The sequence below is a fragment of the Platalea leucorodia genome (genome assembly GCF_965183815.1).
Source record: "Platalea leucorodia genome assembly, chromosome: 1".
NCBI classification, from domain to species: Eukaryota; Metazoa; Chordata; class Aves; order Pelecaniformes; family Threskiornithidae; genus Platalea; species Platalea leucorodia.
The window spans coordinates 167,836,866-167,854,151 of record NC_138823.1 but is presented as its reverse complement, the minus strand read 5'-3'; the positions used below and the strand labels follow the sequence as shown (position 1 = coordinate 167,854,151).

General features: G+C 62.5%; 1 protein-coding gene across 1 annotated transcript; it reads right to left on the bottom strand.

The window, feature by feature from the left end:
- Positions 1 to 308: 308 nt before the first annotated feature.
- On the bottom strand, positions 309 to 16,066 carry TBRG4 (transforming growth factor beta regulator 4). The gene is made up of 11 exons (XM_082323592.1): positions 16,014 to 16,066; positions 14,152 to 14,650; positions 10,908 to 11,225; positions 9,486 to 9,657; positions 7,327 to 7,484; positions 6,667 to 6,777; positions 4,972 to 5,116; positions 3,691 to 3,933; positions 2,838 to 2,949; positions 2,070 to 2,184; positions 309 to 508 (listed from the first exon to the last, which is right to left on the bottom strand). The coding sequence occupies exons 2-11, from the start codon at positions 14,575 to 14,577 to the stop codon at positions 407 to 409; spliced, it is 1,902 nt and encodes a 633-aa protein (XP_082179718.1). The 5' UTR covers positions 14,578 to 14,650; positions 16,014 to 16,066; the 3' UTR covers positions 309 to 406.
- Positions 16,067 to 17,286: the final 1,220 nt, after the last annotated feature.

Here is a 17,286-nt window from a genome sequence, read left to right as displayed (position 1 = left end):
CCGGTTAGAGCCTCCCAGGGCACCGGGGGTCCTGCCGCTCCGGCTGGAAGCGGCACAGCACCGGAACGGGCCCTGCCCGTCCTCCCTCCCCTCCCGCACTGCGCAGCCGCCCGGGGACAAAGCCCCGCTCATAAGACAGGAATAAGAGAGGCTGGGATGGCTCTTAATCCTAAGCCTTGGCTCAAGCCGGCTTCCCCCGGGAGCTGAGCCGGGGCTGTGGTGAACTGGGTCCCGCTGAGCGTCGGCACGGAGCCGTCTCCCGCACCGGGAAACAGCAAAGCCGCGTGCCGACCGGCACCGACGCCAACCGGCACCCCAAACCCCGGCACTGTACAGCGGTGGGTTTATTCAAACACGTTTCTAACACGGACAGGCGTTGCCGGAGACGCCGGGCAGAGCGGCGCGGTTAGCTCGCCATCTCTTTGGCCATGGCCTTGTTGAGCTTGTCTTTGAGGTAGGCTGTCCGCTGCCGCTCCAGCTTCAGGTCCAGGAACTCGTAGTGGGGAACCTGCGGCGGGGGAAGAAGAGGCGATGCCATCAGAGCCCCGAGACGACGCGCGACAGAGTCCCGCCTCTGGCCCCCGAGGAGTGTCCGTAACCTATTTTGAGCCCCCGACGTCCCACGGCAGGGACGCGGGGCTCGCGGAGCACGGCCGTCGCTGTGGCAGCCCTTGGGCCGGTCCCCGCCACGGCAGAGGCGGGCACCGAATTTGACGAGGCTGCGGGGGCGAGGGCACCCTCTGCTCCCACCCGACGGTGGCATCGGCACCCGGGGGATGAAATCGCAGACAATTCAGGACTGTCCCCAAATTAGCCTGCGTCACCACCACCGAACAACGGGCTTCTGTGAGCAGCCGGGAGGGCACGAAGCACCGGGAGCTGTACGGGGACGGCTCGCGCCCACCCTTCCCCGGGTCGGGGAGGATTCAGGGCAGCGCCTCCGCCGCGAGAGTCCCCGGGCCCTCGCCGAGGGCCGAAACCCGCTTAATTTTTCATGTGAGATGCTGAGGACGTGCAGGGCTTCATGGTTCTGTCGTTGGCCCATCCCACCCTCCCCGCCGTGCCTCTCCCGGCAGCCCCAGCCTGGCGCAAGGCAGATGAAATGTTTATTCGGAGCGAAGTCGCAGGCGGGAGGAGGGCAGGCGGGCTGGGGAAGAGGGTCAGGAGCCCGGCACTTGCTTTCTGGCCAGCGGCTGACAGCTCCAGCGGCGTTACACCACCGGAGCCGGGCTGCCGTTCCTCGGCGGTGCCTCCAGCAGCCTGTACGAGGGAGCAGCCTTGTCTGGGGGGATCCCACCACCCACCCCTGCCTCTATATTTAGCAGCCGGGAGGGAAGGCTGAAGCTGCGGGAAGCGGCGCTTCCCTCCTCCTCCCGTCTCCCTCCGAGCCTCCCCAGCCAGCGCGGGGGCTGCAGGGGGAATTACGCAAACGGCTGGGAAAAACCAGCGCCGGTGAACCTCAAACCTCGCTTCGCATCAGCCTCAAAGCGCGGCAGCAGGGGGGAGGACGCTGGGGAAGCGCTGAAGCTGAGGGTCCTGGCGGGGAAGGGGTGGGGGACAGGCTAGGGACAGCACTGCGGGGTGACACTGACGTTGCTCTGGGGTGAGAGGTGGCCCTCCGGCCCCCAAGGAGCCACGCTGCCGGTACGCAGCTCAGGCTGACCGCGGGCTCCGCGGGGCGAGGGGCAGAGGGACGGCTCCCCAGAGCAGCCGGCGGGAGGGCAGGGCTCGCTGCCTGCCAGGAGAGCTATAATTACCTCTGGGAAGCTAAATAATGCATGACCCGGCTGGAGCACAGGGCTCCGGCGCAGGGGATCAGCGCCCTAAGACCTCGTCTGTCGTCCTCCTTGATTACCGGATCCCTCCCCACCGCCTTCGGGCCGCCTGACAGGTGGCCCGGAGGGGATCACAGCCGCTAATCCCGGTGCGGGCAAGGAAGGAGCGCTCGGGGCCAACACGTCAGGAAGAAGTGAGGGGAGCGAGAAGGAAGCTGGTAGCCCCCCCAAGAAGGTGTTTGCTCCTCCATCTCCATGGAATTATAGATCCCTCTCCTCCCCGTGGCTACTCACGTCCACCACGAGGAAGCCGGCCGCCTGGACGTGGCGCCGGGCCATGACGTAGCGGCCCAGCAGGTCCTTGCTTCTGTTGCTGAAGTTGGGGAATTCCCACCGGAGGAAGGCGACCCTGGGAGATGCACAAGGGATGGGAGCCTGTGAGATGTGCAGAGCCGGCAGCAGCGCCCGGATCCTGAAGGGAGCTGCGGCAGAAGGGCCTGCTCCAGCACTGCCGACTGCCCCGTGCCAGCGGGACGCAGATTTGTCCTGCTGGTGCCGTTATCCTGCCCCTGAGCTGTCAGAGAAGCACCAGGACAGCGGCTCAAGCGTAATTTATCCACAGCCCAGGCCTGGTGGCAAGCTGAGCAGGGCGATGCTGCCTTTTTTCTGGGGAGGAAGGAGGCAGCTGAGTCGCCGGGGCCCTGCAGACAGCCGGGCCCCGTGGCAGACAGACCTGGCAGAGGCTCTCTGGAGACAAAACCATGGCCACGACCGGCGTCCGGCCCCCTCCCCTGCTGTGCCTCCACCAGCTCGGCTGGGCAGAGCAGCCCCGGCTGCAAAACGCTGCCCCACACGGGGCTGGCACAGCCCTACCCCAATTTCTGTCCTGTGCCCACCCCCTCCTGCTCCCAAACGAGGGGGGCCGCAGCTGGGCACGGCGTCCTTGGCACGCTGGCAGCCCCCGCGGCGCGGCCATGAGCCACGGAGGAAGGCAGAGCCTTCCCCCTCCTCTCCCCACGAGCTGCTGCCCCGACGGCGGGGCACGGCTGAGCCCAGACCCACCTCCTGGCGCCCGGTGGCAGCGGCTTTGTCCCTTCAGAGCGGAGCAGATGGGGAGCAGCAAAGTCCTTCAAGGGGAGAGGTTTATTTTCGCTGTTCACCACCATCTCGGCATCTGCGCGGAGAAGGAGGGAACACAAGGACTCCCGAGACCCGCCTGGATGCTGCTCACACCGCCTCCCCTGAGGCTGGCGACGCGCGGTCCCGTTGCTCCCTTCCCAAAAAACCCGTCCTCGCCGGAGCCGCGGAGCAGCTCCGTGCGCGCAGCCGGGGTACAGCGTCCTCCTCGTACCGCCGTAGGGCAGGGCCCGCTCCCCAAGCATCTCCTCGGGCAGAAGACGTGTCCGTGGCATCGTTTTACCCCGCAGTGTCCCACGGGAAGGGGATGTGGGGCTCGTGGACTACAGAAGTTGCTGTGGCAGCCGGTTGGCCGGTCCCCGCCACGGAAGAGGCAGGGAGCGAATTTGACAGGGCTGCAGGAGAGCAGGGAGCTGGGGGAGCCTGGGGTGGGCTACGAGAGCCGGCGGTGCGGCAAGGGAAGGGAGGGCAGAGCCAGAAGCCTTTCGCCGGCCTCGGCGCTGCTCGGCTGCAGGAGGAGGGCTTTCCTCCCGCATCTGCTACCCACAACCGCGCCCTGGGCTGCGGTTTCTGCCCTGCCTTCGCAGGCGAGTTGTGGGAGGCGATGGGAAGAAGACAGGGCAGCTGCGATGAGGAAGCAGAAGGGCGTGAGGCTGAAGAACGAGGAGGGATAAAGCCTGGTAGCCGTACCCGAGCCCTCAAGTTCAACTCCCTCCACCAGGCAGCGCCCGATGGGGTCCCACCGCCGCCCACGGAGGCGGGGAGACGACGCACTCACCGATGTGCCAGCCGTAGACGGTGCGTACGTCGAAGCGCCCGTTGTCCCGGCTGCCCAGCACCCCCGCCAATGCCTCCCGCAGGCTGCTCTGCAGCAGCGTGACCTTCTCCCCCGCCGGCTCCGCGGGGCTCAGCATCTCTGCCGGCAGGAACGGCCCCTGGTAGTCGGGGCTTTCCAGCTTGGCAGCAGCGTTGATGTGGATGAGCTTCTGCCGTAAGTTCTGGGCCTTGAGGGACTGATCGCCTGGCGGGAGGAGAGAAGCAGAGCTGGAGACACAGCCCAAAGCCCCGGCCCACAGCGGGGTCTCCCTCTTCATCCGATGGCCTGCGTAGCCTGTCCGACTGGGATTCCCAGTTCCGATCTCCCCACGATGGGTCCCTGCCTGCTGGCATCGAGACACAGACCACCACCGGCCAAACGCCGGGGTTCCTGGCCTTGCTCCAGCTGCCGGGCGCTCGCAGGAAGCCACCGCGAGCTGGCTGAGCCCAACAGGGCCCTCCAGCCCCGACGGAGCCACGTCTGGGGTGTGACTTTATCCCTGGGGTCCCACAGACTACAGAAGCTGCCGCGGCAGCCGGCTGGCCAGCCCCCGCCACGGAGGAGGAAGGGACCAAATCTGACGGGGCTGCACCTCCCCAGCAGTCACCATTTTGTTAGGAAATACCAAGCCCTCCCGTCTCTTCTCGAAGCCCTGGGGGAAGCACACGGGCGGTGCCAGAGCAGAGGAGCAAGCTGCGCCTTAGGGCACGCGATTTCCACGACAAGGTTGAGGGCAACGCGTCACCCTGCTGCGGTTCAACCCTGCAGGCACCGCTCCAGCCCTATAACGTTCAGCTTCAGGCTGGGCAGGCAGAAGAGCAGACAGGACCCGAGGAGGAAGGCAGGAGAGCACAGGGAATGCGCAGGGAAGGCAGGAGCAGGACGGCGTGGAGGAGGACGGCTCGAGCGGATCCCCTTCGCCGTCACTGTCTTCTTCTCCTTCTCCCGCATCGCACACAGGCACGAATCCACAGCCCAAGGGGGCTGCCGGAGCTGGAGGCTGTGGCTTTCACTAGCCCAGCTCCCCTGGTGCTGCTGCCCTGCGCTCCCCTTGCCCAGGCAGCCTGCACAGAGCTGCGGGGGGATCCGCTACAGCCACTCCCAGTGAGATCGGTTCCCTCCTGGTTAACAGTTAACAACCCGTTAACTCAAATTTAGCCGGACCAGGCTCAGCACCCCCACTCCCTGCCCCAGGCCCGAGGTTCTCGGTCCCCGTCCAACCGGCAGAGACGCCCACCTCACCTCGGATCCGACTGTGGAAGTCGGGCGCCAGCACTCGCTGCAGGTAGGGAGCCTTGGCCTGCTGCAGCACACAGAGCGACCACACCAGGTCCGTCAGCAGGTGAGGCTCCAGGCCGTCCAGCTGGTTCTGGAGCTCCTCGTGGACCTGCAGAGAGGGAAACCGAACAGCTCAGCTCGGCTCAGCGCTGCCCACACCTCCGTCCCGAGGTGAACGCGCAGGTCTGGCAGCTCGACAGACCCCCGAGGCGTTACGGTGCACCCGATGCGCCCTGTCTCCTCTCCAGCAGTGCTTCCCCGCTGGGTTATTTGCAGAGGGGAGATTTTAAAATCGCTCTAACGTGACCCTGCAGCTCGTGAGCTGTGGTTCGCTGGCCCAGAGTGCGGCGTTGCTGCAGGGGGCTCATCAGAAAGCCCAGCAGCAAGCTGCAGCAGCCAGGGGTAACGCGCCACGGCAGCCAGCCCTGCCACGAGGGCAGCGCTCGGAAAAGGCAGGGCTGGAGGCGATAACCTCTTCAGGATCTGCAACTAAAACCTGCCGTAAACGGAGCTGGAGGGGTCCGAGACTGTATCGGTGGTGTCAGGATGTCCGTCCAGGAATCGCAGCAAGAGCCTGGAGCTCTGCACCCTGCAGGGGTTTCTCCTGTTAACCCTGGAGAACTTTTATGCAACGCCTCAAAAATGAGTAGTTTTGGACTTGCTACAAAATCCCTCTTCATGGTGGCCACGATTAATGCTGGCCCTGGATGCTACTTCCACACTTTGCCCCTCTTGCTGTCCCGGGGAGAGCCCCTGCTCCCCAGGCTGGCCTGGCCACGGGGGACAGGGTGCCTGCGGTGGGACGCGGGGTCCTGCTGGTTAGAAACACCCGTATCTGGGTCCTCTTCCTCCTCAGCTGCGCGTCGCAGGTGGGGCTGGGCAGGCCACGCTCCCTCTGCCGGGTGCTCGGCGAACGCCCGCTTACTCAGCAACAACGCAGCTCCTCTCTGGAAATCGTCAGCATAAATCTGTCCCCGAGGAGGTGAAGGTGACTTCTTCCTCCGCTTCAGAGGCCAGCCTGGCTGCCTCCACCAGCCGGGGAAGGCAGGAGGATGCCAAGGACAGCCCCTGCCCCACGCTCGCCTCCTGCCAGCCCCTCGCTAAACCACGCAGGAGGCTTGCCCTCTGTTTGGCTGTTCCAGCCGCTCACGTCTCCTCACCCCGGCAGGAAGACAGCGAGCACGTCTGCCCGTGGCAGCCTCCATCCTCACCAGCTCCCCAGAGCCAGGGGAGCAGCCTCAGCGCTACCAGACCGAGGGCTTGGCTCGGCCGGGAGAGCCACACAGCTCTGCCAGGAACAGCTGTGCAACCGTCACCGCCTCTGGCCTCGTTATAAAGAGTTAATTACAGCAACTGGAGTTCGGGAGGGCACGTGAACACCCACACGCTGCTTGCATCTGCTAGAAAAGCGAGCCTGCGGGGACTCGAGCCAGCCATGGACTAACTGCTTCAGCTACTGCCCGGCACGCAGCCAGGGGAGCGCAGTATGGGTTTTTAAGCCTGGCCCGAGCTCTGGGCTCCCCCTTCCCACACCATTAACGGCTGGATTGAGCCATCCAACACCCACTTTTGCACGTGGATGTGCTAGAAGGAGACGTGCAGCCTTCCCGCCGACGAGGGAGGGAGGAAGGTTGATGAAGAGGGGGAAAAGAAGGTTACCATGTTGAAGAAGTCCTCGCTTCCGCTGGGCTGGAAGTTCAGGCGAGCAAAAGACAGGATGATACTGCACAGATGGGTGACCGACAACTGCTTGGTGTTGTCCATGGCATACTGGAAGATAGAGGGGGCAAAACCAGAGGTTTAGGTCCGTCCTACATGAGTACGGACAGGAAAAGATGGAAAGCGTCAACCAAGGACGCATCCGGCCCCGTGGTGAGATGGGAAAACACGAGCGCAAGATCTTTTAGTGCTTCCCTGGGATTTTATCTCGGCACAAGGGAAAGCTGTGAGTGGGAGCAGAGCTCTGTGATATTCCGGTATGGATGCCAAAGTGCAGGCGCATAAACTGGGGCAGAGCTGGGAAGGCGCCTGGGGACAGAGGCAGCACTGGCACTCGGGAGCAGAGGCTCAGACAGAGCCGGGACCGGCCCCAGCTCAGCACGGCTTCCCAGTGCTGAGTTTAGCGGAAGATGAAGAGCGAGTCCTGTCAGACTCGATTACAGCCGCCGGCTGGGTAGGGAAAACAGTAACGACATCTCAGAGAGCATCTCTGAAGAGGTGGGGAGAAACTGCTCCCATCTCCTGGGAACTGGGGGGGATCACAGTCATACTGGTGCCACTGGGGGCTTCCCTGTCCCCCCCAAGCCCCCTCCTCCTCACCTGCGCGATGGCCTCAAACAGCGGCAGGCTGAGCCACTTGACGAGGGCGAAGGATCTGATGCAGCGCGTCACCTCGAGGGGCGTCATCGTGGGAACGTGGGGGTGCAGGTCGGTGGCTATCTTCTGGAAGACCTGGGGCTGGTGGAAATTCAGTTTTCCTTAAAGGAGCAAAGAGAAAGCGGCAGCCACTTACAAGGAGCTGGTACGGGAGCCGCGCCTGGCCAGGCGGCGGCACAAGGGAAAGCACGAAGCCGTTCATCAGGAGCAGAGGAGGCTGGGAGACCGGTACTGCCTCCCCCAGCTGGCCTGGCCCCATCCTTTCTGGTCAGACCAAGTCTCTGCCGGGTCCTGCCGCACCCACCAGCTCTCAATCCCGGTGCCAGCTCATGGCTCCAGCCTCCACCCAGTGCTGGTAGCAGATTTTAGCCCCAGTATCTCCCATCTACAGATCCTGGTCTGGCCAGGAGAGCCCAGAACTCGCTAAGGCTACTGGGAACCTCACGCCAGGCAAGGAACAAGTGAGCAACGATCAGCAACCGGCAGCACCGAGCCCCAGAGGTCGGCGTGGAGCAGCCAGGAGGGGACAGTCCCCATGAGAGGGGCACAGGCAGGGTCTGAGATCGGCTGCAGCAGCCACGAGAGGTACAAACCACCCTGATGCAATGACGCGGCAGCTACAAGCATCGAAGAGAAACGTCGGCGCAGCATGCCAGCATCCCAGCCGAGAGCATCCCCACCGCAGCAGCTACAGCGCTGCCAGAGCCTGCAGGAGCCAGTCGTGCTCCCAAACCACGTCCAGCCGTTGTAGTTGTCCACTTTGTACGTTTTTAAGGCTGGGGAACTGCTGGATTGCCTGGTCCGATCTCTGCGTATGACCCAGGCCCGTATATACCATCCGGCTGCCCTTCCTGAGCTGGAGCACCTACAGCCCGGCCTCTGAGGAGGGCGCCCAGCATGGATTTGGAGGCCGCGACACGGAGCATCCACCGCTTTCCTTGAAGCTCGTTCCAGATTAATCAACTTGACAGCAAGTAAGGTGGTACCATCAACGAGAGAAGCACGAGCTCCCCCCAAGGCCGGGTCTACTGGGGTTCTTTCTTTATTTTGAGCGTGTAGCTAACCCACGGAAACTGTCCTGGCCCCAGTGGTTGTCAGAAGAGCTGTTCCCACCACCAGGAGCTGGACAATCAACTGAAGAAGAGCTCCTCCTTGGCTCTCCCGGCTTCCTTTATCCCTGTTTGTCCAGGCTTTATCCCTGTTAGTCTGGGCTTTATCCCTGTTAGTCCGGGCTTTCCACTGGCTACCAGAGGAGAGCAGGACCACGCAATACTGTACGGAAAGAGGAGCCAGAGAACTAAGACGCCCGGGATCATAAACCAGGTTATCAATGAGTGCTACCCCGCTGCTGACGGAGCTGTTTTGCCCCAGGTTCTGTCACCATCGAGTATGCGGTGGCTCTGGTTTACCCCGCGGCCAGGAACACCACCAAGGTGGCTGTCCCCGCCCCGAGCGTCTGCCAGCGCTTGTACTTGCAGCATCTCAGCTGTTGAAGAGCGCGGATTCAGCACCCAGCGCTCCCCCAGTGACAATGAACTTGTCACTAGGACATCTTGGGTGGAAAGAAATCGGCTGTTTCGGTGCCGCTGTCCCCACATAAAAAGCCCAGCCCTCCTGCTACCGAGGGCTGCGTTTTGCAAGCGAGGAAACAGAGGCAGGGGCTCCCCAAGAAACCCACGGCCACAGGAGGAGGCGAGAGAGGATTTGGGGCCGTTTGGGGGATCCCAGCTCACCAGCTGCCTACGCTGCAGGGCGGAGGGGCTCCCTGGCACCCCGACCACCCTTCTGAAGCGCTCCCTCATCGCAAGTTCCCTTCTTCCCATGCGCTGGAAGGAAAACCGGGGTGTACCACTGCCACGAGCTGCGCTGACCACGCCGTACGCCAGACAGGTGCCAGGCGTACCTGGGCTGGGAGCTGGTACTACCCAGCTGTGCTGGCCGCTGCGGTAGGTCCAGCCTAACGTACCCTGCCAGCCTTTCTCCTTCACCTGGCCTTGATGCCGTGGTAGCAATGCCATCAGATCCCCACTTGAGTGCCCAAAATCAGCTGGGCTCTGCCACACGTAACATCCAGCAGGTCCCAATACAACCGAGCCGCTTACCAAAGGCGAAAATCAGGTCCATCAGGACGTTGAGGCTGAGCTCAAAGTGCTTCTGAATCAGGTGGTAGGACAAGGCTCGGAGCAGAGGCACGCAGCGCCGGTTCTGGTAGGCTAGAGCCAGCGTTATTTTCCGGATGTCATCGGGGTTGAACTGTTCAGCAAGTTCCAGAGCCTGCCAAGAAACGTTTGGAGCAGGGACGTAAAGGGAAAGCAGGAAGCGAGGTGCGGATACAGGCTTTATTCGGAGCGGGATGCGCCATCGCTACCGGCGGAGCCCCGCAGAGGCTGATGGGGAGCGGAACTGGCGAGCACGCAGCGAGGCTAAGCGGCTGGGAGCGAGTGTAACGGCTCACGCGGAGGGAGGGCGAGGGGAAGCAGACCCTCGTCCTCTCAGCCAGGATCTCCCCGCTGCCGGTTCTGCCTCCCCCAGCCGGCAGGACCTCGGCGTCCACTCCTGTTGTGTGTCCAGGCACTGTAACACGCTGTCGGGCAAAGACCGACAGAGGAAAGGCACCCGCTGCTGGATCAGCACCCCGCTTTCCACTGGAATTTCTGCTTCGTTTGCAGGACACTAACCCAACATTGTTAGTTTAGGCTCTGCATAACCAGACAACCCCGTCAGATCCAGCTACAGCATTCTGCCTTGTCACACGCCGGTGTCTGTAGCATTTATTTATCCCCAGGGTCGAGGGACGGTGGGGCTCATAAGCTACAGCTATTCCTGTGGCAGCTGTTTGGCCAGTCCCCAGCACGGGCTGGACGAGGACTGAATTTGACGCAGCTGCAGTCAGGGCTCCCGCAGTGATTCCAACCCAAAGGACATTTCCCTGCTCCTGCAAGCGACAGAAACAGGGACCCACTGAGCACCGGAGGGGACAGACCGGCCCCCTTTGAAGCTGACGGGTGCCCAGAGGCAGCCAGAAGGCGAGGACAGCACGGACGCTCCTTGTCCCAGCTCCCCGCACAGCCTGGCTTGTACAGAGGAGCAAAGGACCATGTTTCTGGCAGCTGTGTTATGCTGGCTCTGTAAGCTACCGCTTGCCAGCTGAGCTAAGGAAATTCGAGCGGGTTCTCCGCGAACCTGCCGCAGCTGCAAAGTAAAACGCATCAGCTCAGCCCACCTTCCAGCAGCGCAGCCCAGTGCGAGTCACCCACTCGCACCAGTATGGACTGGGAAGGGGCTGGTGAGAGCAAACTCCCCCGTCTACGTGGCTCCTCAGATGGAAACCCCTCTTAGATGCACCCGTGCACGGGAAGCTGCTCGAACAGCAACCCGTAAGCGCACGCCGAAGCACTCTGGTGCAGCAACGAGCGTAGCCTGTGTGGAATTAGCGTTCCCGTGGGTTGAAGGGGACGGGTTTCTCCCTCCCACTGTTGTCACCTGCAGGGAACGGAGGCGGAAGGGAGAGCCCGAGCCCCTACCTTGTCCTCCAGCCGGTCCATCAGCGCCGGGGAGACGTGCCCGACCTTGCCCATCAGCGTCACCACGGTTCGGGTGCCCTCGAGCTCTGTCCAACGCAGCTCCAACTTCTTGATGACTTCGTTCAGCAGCTTGCTCTCCTTCCCCTGCCTGACCGCCAAGAACTCTGCCAGGGAGGCGAGCTGCCTGAAGGTGAGACGCCGCAGCCGCCACAGCACCTCCTGCTCCACCGACTGCATCTCCCTCCTGTTGCTGTTCACCCCCAGGGAGTAGAGGCTCTTCAGGAGGTTCACCAAGGTGTTATTCCACACCTGAGAAATCTGGGCAGCGAAGAGAAATAAGGGAGAGTTCTTGATCAGAGAGAGCACGAGAGCATTCAGTTGCCAGTCACGCCAAACACCAGGCAACGCTCTGCCTCTACAGAAAGACCTGCGCAGCGTTGAGGGGGAAGCCGGAGAGTCCTCCTCGGTCCGAGGACATCCAGCTGTCCCCCACCACGAGCCGACACCTCTGCTCCTCCTCACTGGTGTAGCCTGCACGGTCAGAGACAGACCGGAGCGACCCAGGGGATGAAGAGGAACCTCAACGCCTGTACCACAAGCCGAAGCCACGCACCGATCCCAGCGGCATGGATGAGGCTGGAGAGGTAACCACGCATTGCTTATAGAGCTGCCGTATAGGCGGTGAACTCTCTCTGCGTCAGAGAAGGAAGCTACGCAGATTTGCTAGCGGCTGGGTGAAATACTTAAGTAGACTTCACCCTTCTCTGGAGGCACTTAAGCTGTGGCGTGGCTGGGATATGACACGGGTGGCTGGTAAAACAAAAAGCGGTGGGAAAGAGAATTCAGGGGCAGAAACTTGAGGGTCTCGGGGGATGCCACGGGACTCCGACTCGCCTCAGCACCTCAGGTCAGATGAAATTTATCCTAAAAGCTCCAATTTCTCTCCAGTGACTCCAAAAGGAGGCCGGGCACGAATCCCACCGGCTGCTGGGAGCACCAGGACTTGCCCAGTCTCACTCTCTGCCCGCTGAACTCCTCTGCCTGGCCACTGCTGGCTGCTTTCCCGCCGGCAGCCCCGACGCGAGGCAGAGCTCGTGATTTTCCACCAGCAATCGGTCTTCCAGCTTTCACCTCCTTTGGCACCCACCAGTGAATGCCAGGAACCTCTTTATTTCCAGCCCCGACCTTCCCCAGCTGTGCTGCCGTGCAGCACTAAAAGGCAATTCCAGCCGGAAAGCTCTCCTGATTTGTATAAAACCAAACCCGATCCTTAGCACAACGTCGGTTCTGACGGGCCCTTCAGAAAGCATCACTGCGCCAGCCGCCCCGGTACAGAGCACAGCGGCTGCTTGACAGAATATCCAACGTCACAAAATTATTTCAGCAACAGGGAGTTGCTTCTCGGAGCGACCGTGCAGGAGGCAAGCGAGGCAGTGCCGTGAGACGTTGAATTTCAGGCAGGAGGGACCCCGCGGGTTTGGGGAAACAAAGGCTTTAACTCTCTGGCCTGTCCAAACTCCAGCGCTTCCACCGGCACGGCGAATTCCTAAAGTGCTGCTCAGGCACGGCTCAGCACCTCGGGCACAAGAATGACCCCAGCACTGCCCTGGGGGGCTGCTAAAATCTGAAAAATCACACTCTGGGATGCAGCTGAGAAAGCCAGCAGAGCTCGTGATTTGCCCCGGCTTACTCAGAAGGTCACAAGGAGAACCAGATTGCTCCCCTGGCCGGTCCCTCGCCTTTTCACCCATTCACGCATACAAAACTCATCTCGCGGTCTGTTACGAGCCCTTTCCCTCAACGCTGTCCTGGCCCACGCCTCACCTACTGTTCAAAATCTCCGGCTCGTCGACACAAGGACATTGCAAGCCAATTAATTTTAGGTTTTTTTTTCATCAGGGAGCCTCTGCATCGACACAACGACCTCCTACATTCGGTTAGCTACAACTGCGGCTGCAATAACAGCTCGTTGGAGAAGGATAACTGCGTTTGCAGCGAGTTTGCTTGTTTTACATCTCAAAATCCCTAGCCACGTCCCTCTTGGCAGTTTCCTACACTTATACAGCGGCATGGAAGCATTTCAGCTCAGCGGAGCCAACCGGGCACCCTCAGGACAAATCCCACCTCTCTGCTATCCTTAGACAGGTTTTAGGGAGCAGAAATTATGGATCAGGAGAAATAAGAAGCATCTGCACAATCGAGAACAGCCTGGTGGAGGAGGACTTGGGGGTACTGGGGGTGAAAAACGGGATGTGAGCTGGCAACGTGCTCTCGCAGCCCAGAAAGCCAACCGTCTCCTGGGTGGCATCAAAAGAAGTGTGGCCAGCGGGACGAGGGAGGGGATTCTGCCCCTCTGCTCCGCTCTCTAGAGAGGAGAAGGCTCCGGGGAGACCTTTTTGTGGCCTTTCAATATATAAAGGGGCTTATAAGAAAGACGAAGAAAGACTTTACCAAGGCCTGTAGCGACAGGATGAGGGGCAACGGTTTTAAACGGAAAGAGAGGAGATTTAGATTGGATATAAGGAATAAATCTTTAATGAGGAGGGTGGTGAGGCACTGGCCCAGGTTGCCCAGAGAGGTGGTGGATGCCCCATCCCTGGAAACCTTCAAGGCCAGGCTGGACGGGGCTCTGAGCACCCTGATCTGGTTGAAGATGTCCCTGCCCATGGCCAGGGCAATGGCCTGGGTGATCTTGAAAGGTCCCCTCCAACCCAAACCACCTTGCGATCCCAGGATGCGGGGCCCACGAGCTGCACGAGTTTCCGTAGCAGCCGGCTGGGCCAGCCCGGACCGCAGCAGACGGCGCTGCCGAGGTTTGACAGTACGACGTGCCGCACGCGGTGCACTGGTTCCCTTCAGATGCTCCCATCTTACCCGGTGGCTTCTCCACTGTCTGGCTCTGACACGTCTTTGCCACAAAACTGGCAAAGACGCAGCTTTATCTTACCGAGAAAACTAAAAATTCATGGGAACAGGAGCAAGGCAGTGTTTAACGAGGATGATCTCTCCGCTACATTTTGTCTCTGGTCCAAAAAGCAGCACTTTTAGATAGAAATAATCAGGCATCCTGCCTAGAGCTGATAATTTCACCTCCTGGTCCCCTCAACTTCATCTTTTACTTGGAAAGGCAAAGTACAAACCCTAAACAAGCAGCTGGCCACACCGGTTCAATCCCAGGAGCACCGTCCGCTTTCCACCTCGTATGCTTTCCCCAAAACGCTTCCGCGGCAAGGAGTGAACTTACCTGGGAATCCGTGATGGCGATGAGCTGTTGGAAACGTTCATCTTGCAGAATACTCTCCGTTTCCAGCTTTTTTTCCACCGCAAGGCGGGAAAGTTGAGTAATTATTAGCGAGGCTTCGTTGCTATTAAGAGCATGGAGTTCGCTCAACTGGAGGAGTTCCTGAGGACTCGCGGCCGTTTCAATCACTCCCCCGATCACTTTGTGCTCCGGATTTCCGCTGTCCTCCACCTGCTCTCTGACCGAGAATCCATCTGCCCAGCTGGAAGGGCTCGGAGTATGGAATAAAGCGAAAGGTGCTTGAGGCAGAGCTCTTGCCATCGCCACCTTCCCTGCCGGCACCAGCAGAGAAGCCGGGACCGCCGAGGGAGTAGAGAGGAAGGCACCGAGGTGCCGCCAGCAGCAGCGTCGCACCAAGCGGGCTGCCATGGTGGAAAGCGAGGGGGGGAAGGAAGGCCGGGGGCGGGAAGCGGCTGGAGGTCAGCGCCGCATTTCAGGAATGCTACGGAAGGAAAAGAAACCCTTTAGGAGTGGGAGAATTTCAGAGGGAAAAAGGAGGAGGCAGCTGATTTATCATAGAATCACAGAATCGTCAAGGTTGGAAAAGACCCTTAAGATCATCGAGTCCAACCGCTAACCCCGCGCTGCCAAGGCCACCACTAACCCATGTCCCCAAGCACCACATCTCCCCGGCTTTTCAATCCCCCCAGGGATGGGGACTCAGCCCCTGCCCGGGGCAGCCTGGGCCAGGGCCTGGCAGCCCTTTGGGGAAGGGATTGTTCCTAACACCCACCCCAACCCTGCCCTGGCGCAGCTTGAGGCCGTTCCCTCTCGTCCCAGCGCTTGTTCCTGGGGAGCAGAGACCGACCCCCCCGGCTCCAGCCTCCTTTCAGGCCGTTGCAGAGAGCGAGGAGGGCTCCCCTCAGCCTCCTCTTCTCCAGGCTGAGCCCCCCCAGCTCCCCCAGCCGCTCCTCCCCAGCCTTGTGCTCCAGCCCCTGCCCCAGCCTCGCTGCCCTGCTCTGGCCACGCTCCAGCCCCTCCATGGCCACCTTGGGGTGCGGGGCCCAGCGCTGAGCACAGCATTCGAGGGGCGGCCTGACCAGTGCCCAGCACGGGGGGACCATCCCTGCCCCGCTCCTGCTGGCCACACCGTTCCTGATACAAGCCAGGATGCCACTGGCCCTCTTGGCCACCTGGGCACCCTGCTGGCTCGTGTTCAGCGGCTGTCAACCAACACCCCCATGAATGGGGTGAGAAATGAATGGTTGTGAGAAAAGGAAAGTTTCAACGGGCAATATTGGGTGTGAAGGGGCAATAAAAGCTTTCTGGCCATCGACTGGCAGAACACCGAGATGGAGACGGAAGCTTCCGCCTGTGGAAGCGGCTCCGCGCTCCGCTGCCGGGGCTGAGCTGCCTCCAGCCCCCGGGGGGCTGCCCCACCTCCCCGGGCAGCAGGCAGCCGCTCCGGGGCCCCCAGCAGCGACTCCGGCGCACACCCAGCTCCCCGCCGGGGGCTGCCCCGGACCTCTGGGGCCGTGGCCCCGTTTCCCCAATGGCTCCCAGTTTCCCCGCACTGCGCTCCCTCCCTCCCTGCCCAGCCCAGGCCCCGCTCCCCGAGCCCCTGCGCCCGCTCCGCCCCCCGGGCTATGCCCTCGGAGCCCCCCGGGCCCGGTTCTCGCCGATTCCCCTCAGCCCCCCGGGCCCGGCCCGCACACCCCCGCGCTGTTTCCCCTCAGACCCCGCCCGGGCTCGGTTCCCCCCGCCCCAGCCGGTTCCCCTCAGCCCCCCCCGGGCCCGGTCCCGCACCCCCGGCCCTTCCCCTCCCCTCCGGCCCTTCCCCTCCCGCCGCCGCCGCTGCTCCTGACCTCGCCCGCCCCAGCCGCACGCCGGGCCGGCAGGGAAGGGCTCCGCGCATGCGCGCCGGCGCAGTTTGAGAACGTCATCACCCTACGGGGAGCGCCTATTGGCTCAGGTGGCGCTACTTCCGGTGCGCCGGGCAGCGCGGCCGCCATTATCGGCCGCCGCCATCCCCGCGGCGGGGCCGGGCTCGGGGCGCGGCGGGCGGCGCTACGCGAGGCCGGGGATGAGGCGGGGCCTGGTGTCCCCCGCCAAGGCCGGGTGGTCGCGTCCAGAGGGTGGCGGTGTCCGGATGGAGCCCAGTGGCGGGTGGGGTCCCGCAGGGGTCCGCGCTGGGGCCGGCGCTGTTCGGTGTCTTCATCAGTGAGAGGGCGGGATCGAGCGCACCCTCAGCACGTTTGCGGGTGGCACCGAGCTGAGCGGTGCAGTTCACACGCCTGAGGGACGGGGTGGCACCCAGAGGGACCTGGGCCGGCTGGAGAGGGGGGCCTGGGTGACCCTCATGGGGGTCAACAAGGCCAAGGGCAAGGTCCTGCCCCTGGGTGGGGGCAGCCCCCGGTGTCAGCACAGGCTGGGGGATGGGGGGGTGGAGAGCAGCCCTGCCGAGAAGGACTTGGGGGTGCTGGGGGATGGAAAGCTGGCCACGGGCCGGCAATGTGCGCTGGCAGCCCAGCAAGCCAAGCGTCTCCTGGGCTGCATCCCCCGCAGCGTGGGCAGCGGGGCGAGGGAGGGGATTCTGCCCCTCTGCCCCCTCTGGGGAGACCCCCTGGAGCCCTGCGTCCAGCTTGGGGGTCCTCAGCACGGGAAGGACATGGAGCTGTGGGAGCGGGGCCAGGGGAGGCCACCGAAATGCTCCGAGGGTGGCCCAGCTCTGCTGTGAGGGCAGGCTGAGAGCTGGGGGTGCTCAGCCTGGGGAGGAGGAGGCTGTGGGGAGACCTCACTGCGGCCTTGCTGTGCTGAAGGGGGGCTTGTAAGAATCAAAGATTCGTTTGGGTTGGAAAAGACCCTTAAGATCCTCGAGTCCAACCGCTAACCCAGCGCTGCCAAGGCCACCACTAACCCATGGCCCCAAGCACCACATCTCCCCGGCTTTTCAATCCCCCCAGGGATGGGGACTCAGCCCCTGCCCGGGGCAGCCTGGGCCAGGGCCTGGCAGCCCTTTGGGGAAGGGATTGTTCCTAACACCCACCCCAACCCTGCCCTGGCGCAGCTTGAGGCCGTTCCCTCTCGTCCCAGCGCTTGTTCCTGGGGAGCAGAGACCGACCCCCCCGGCTCCAGCCT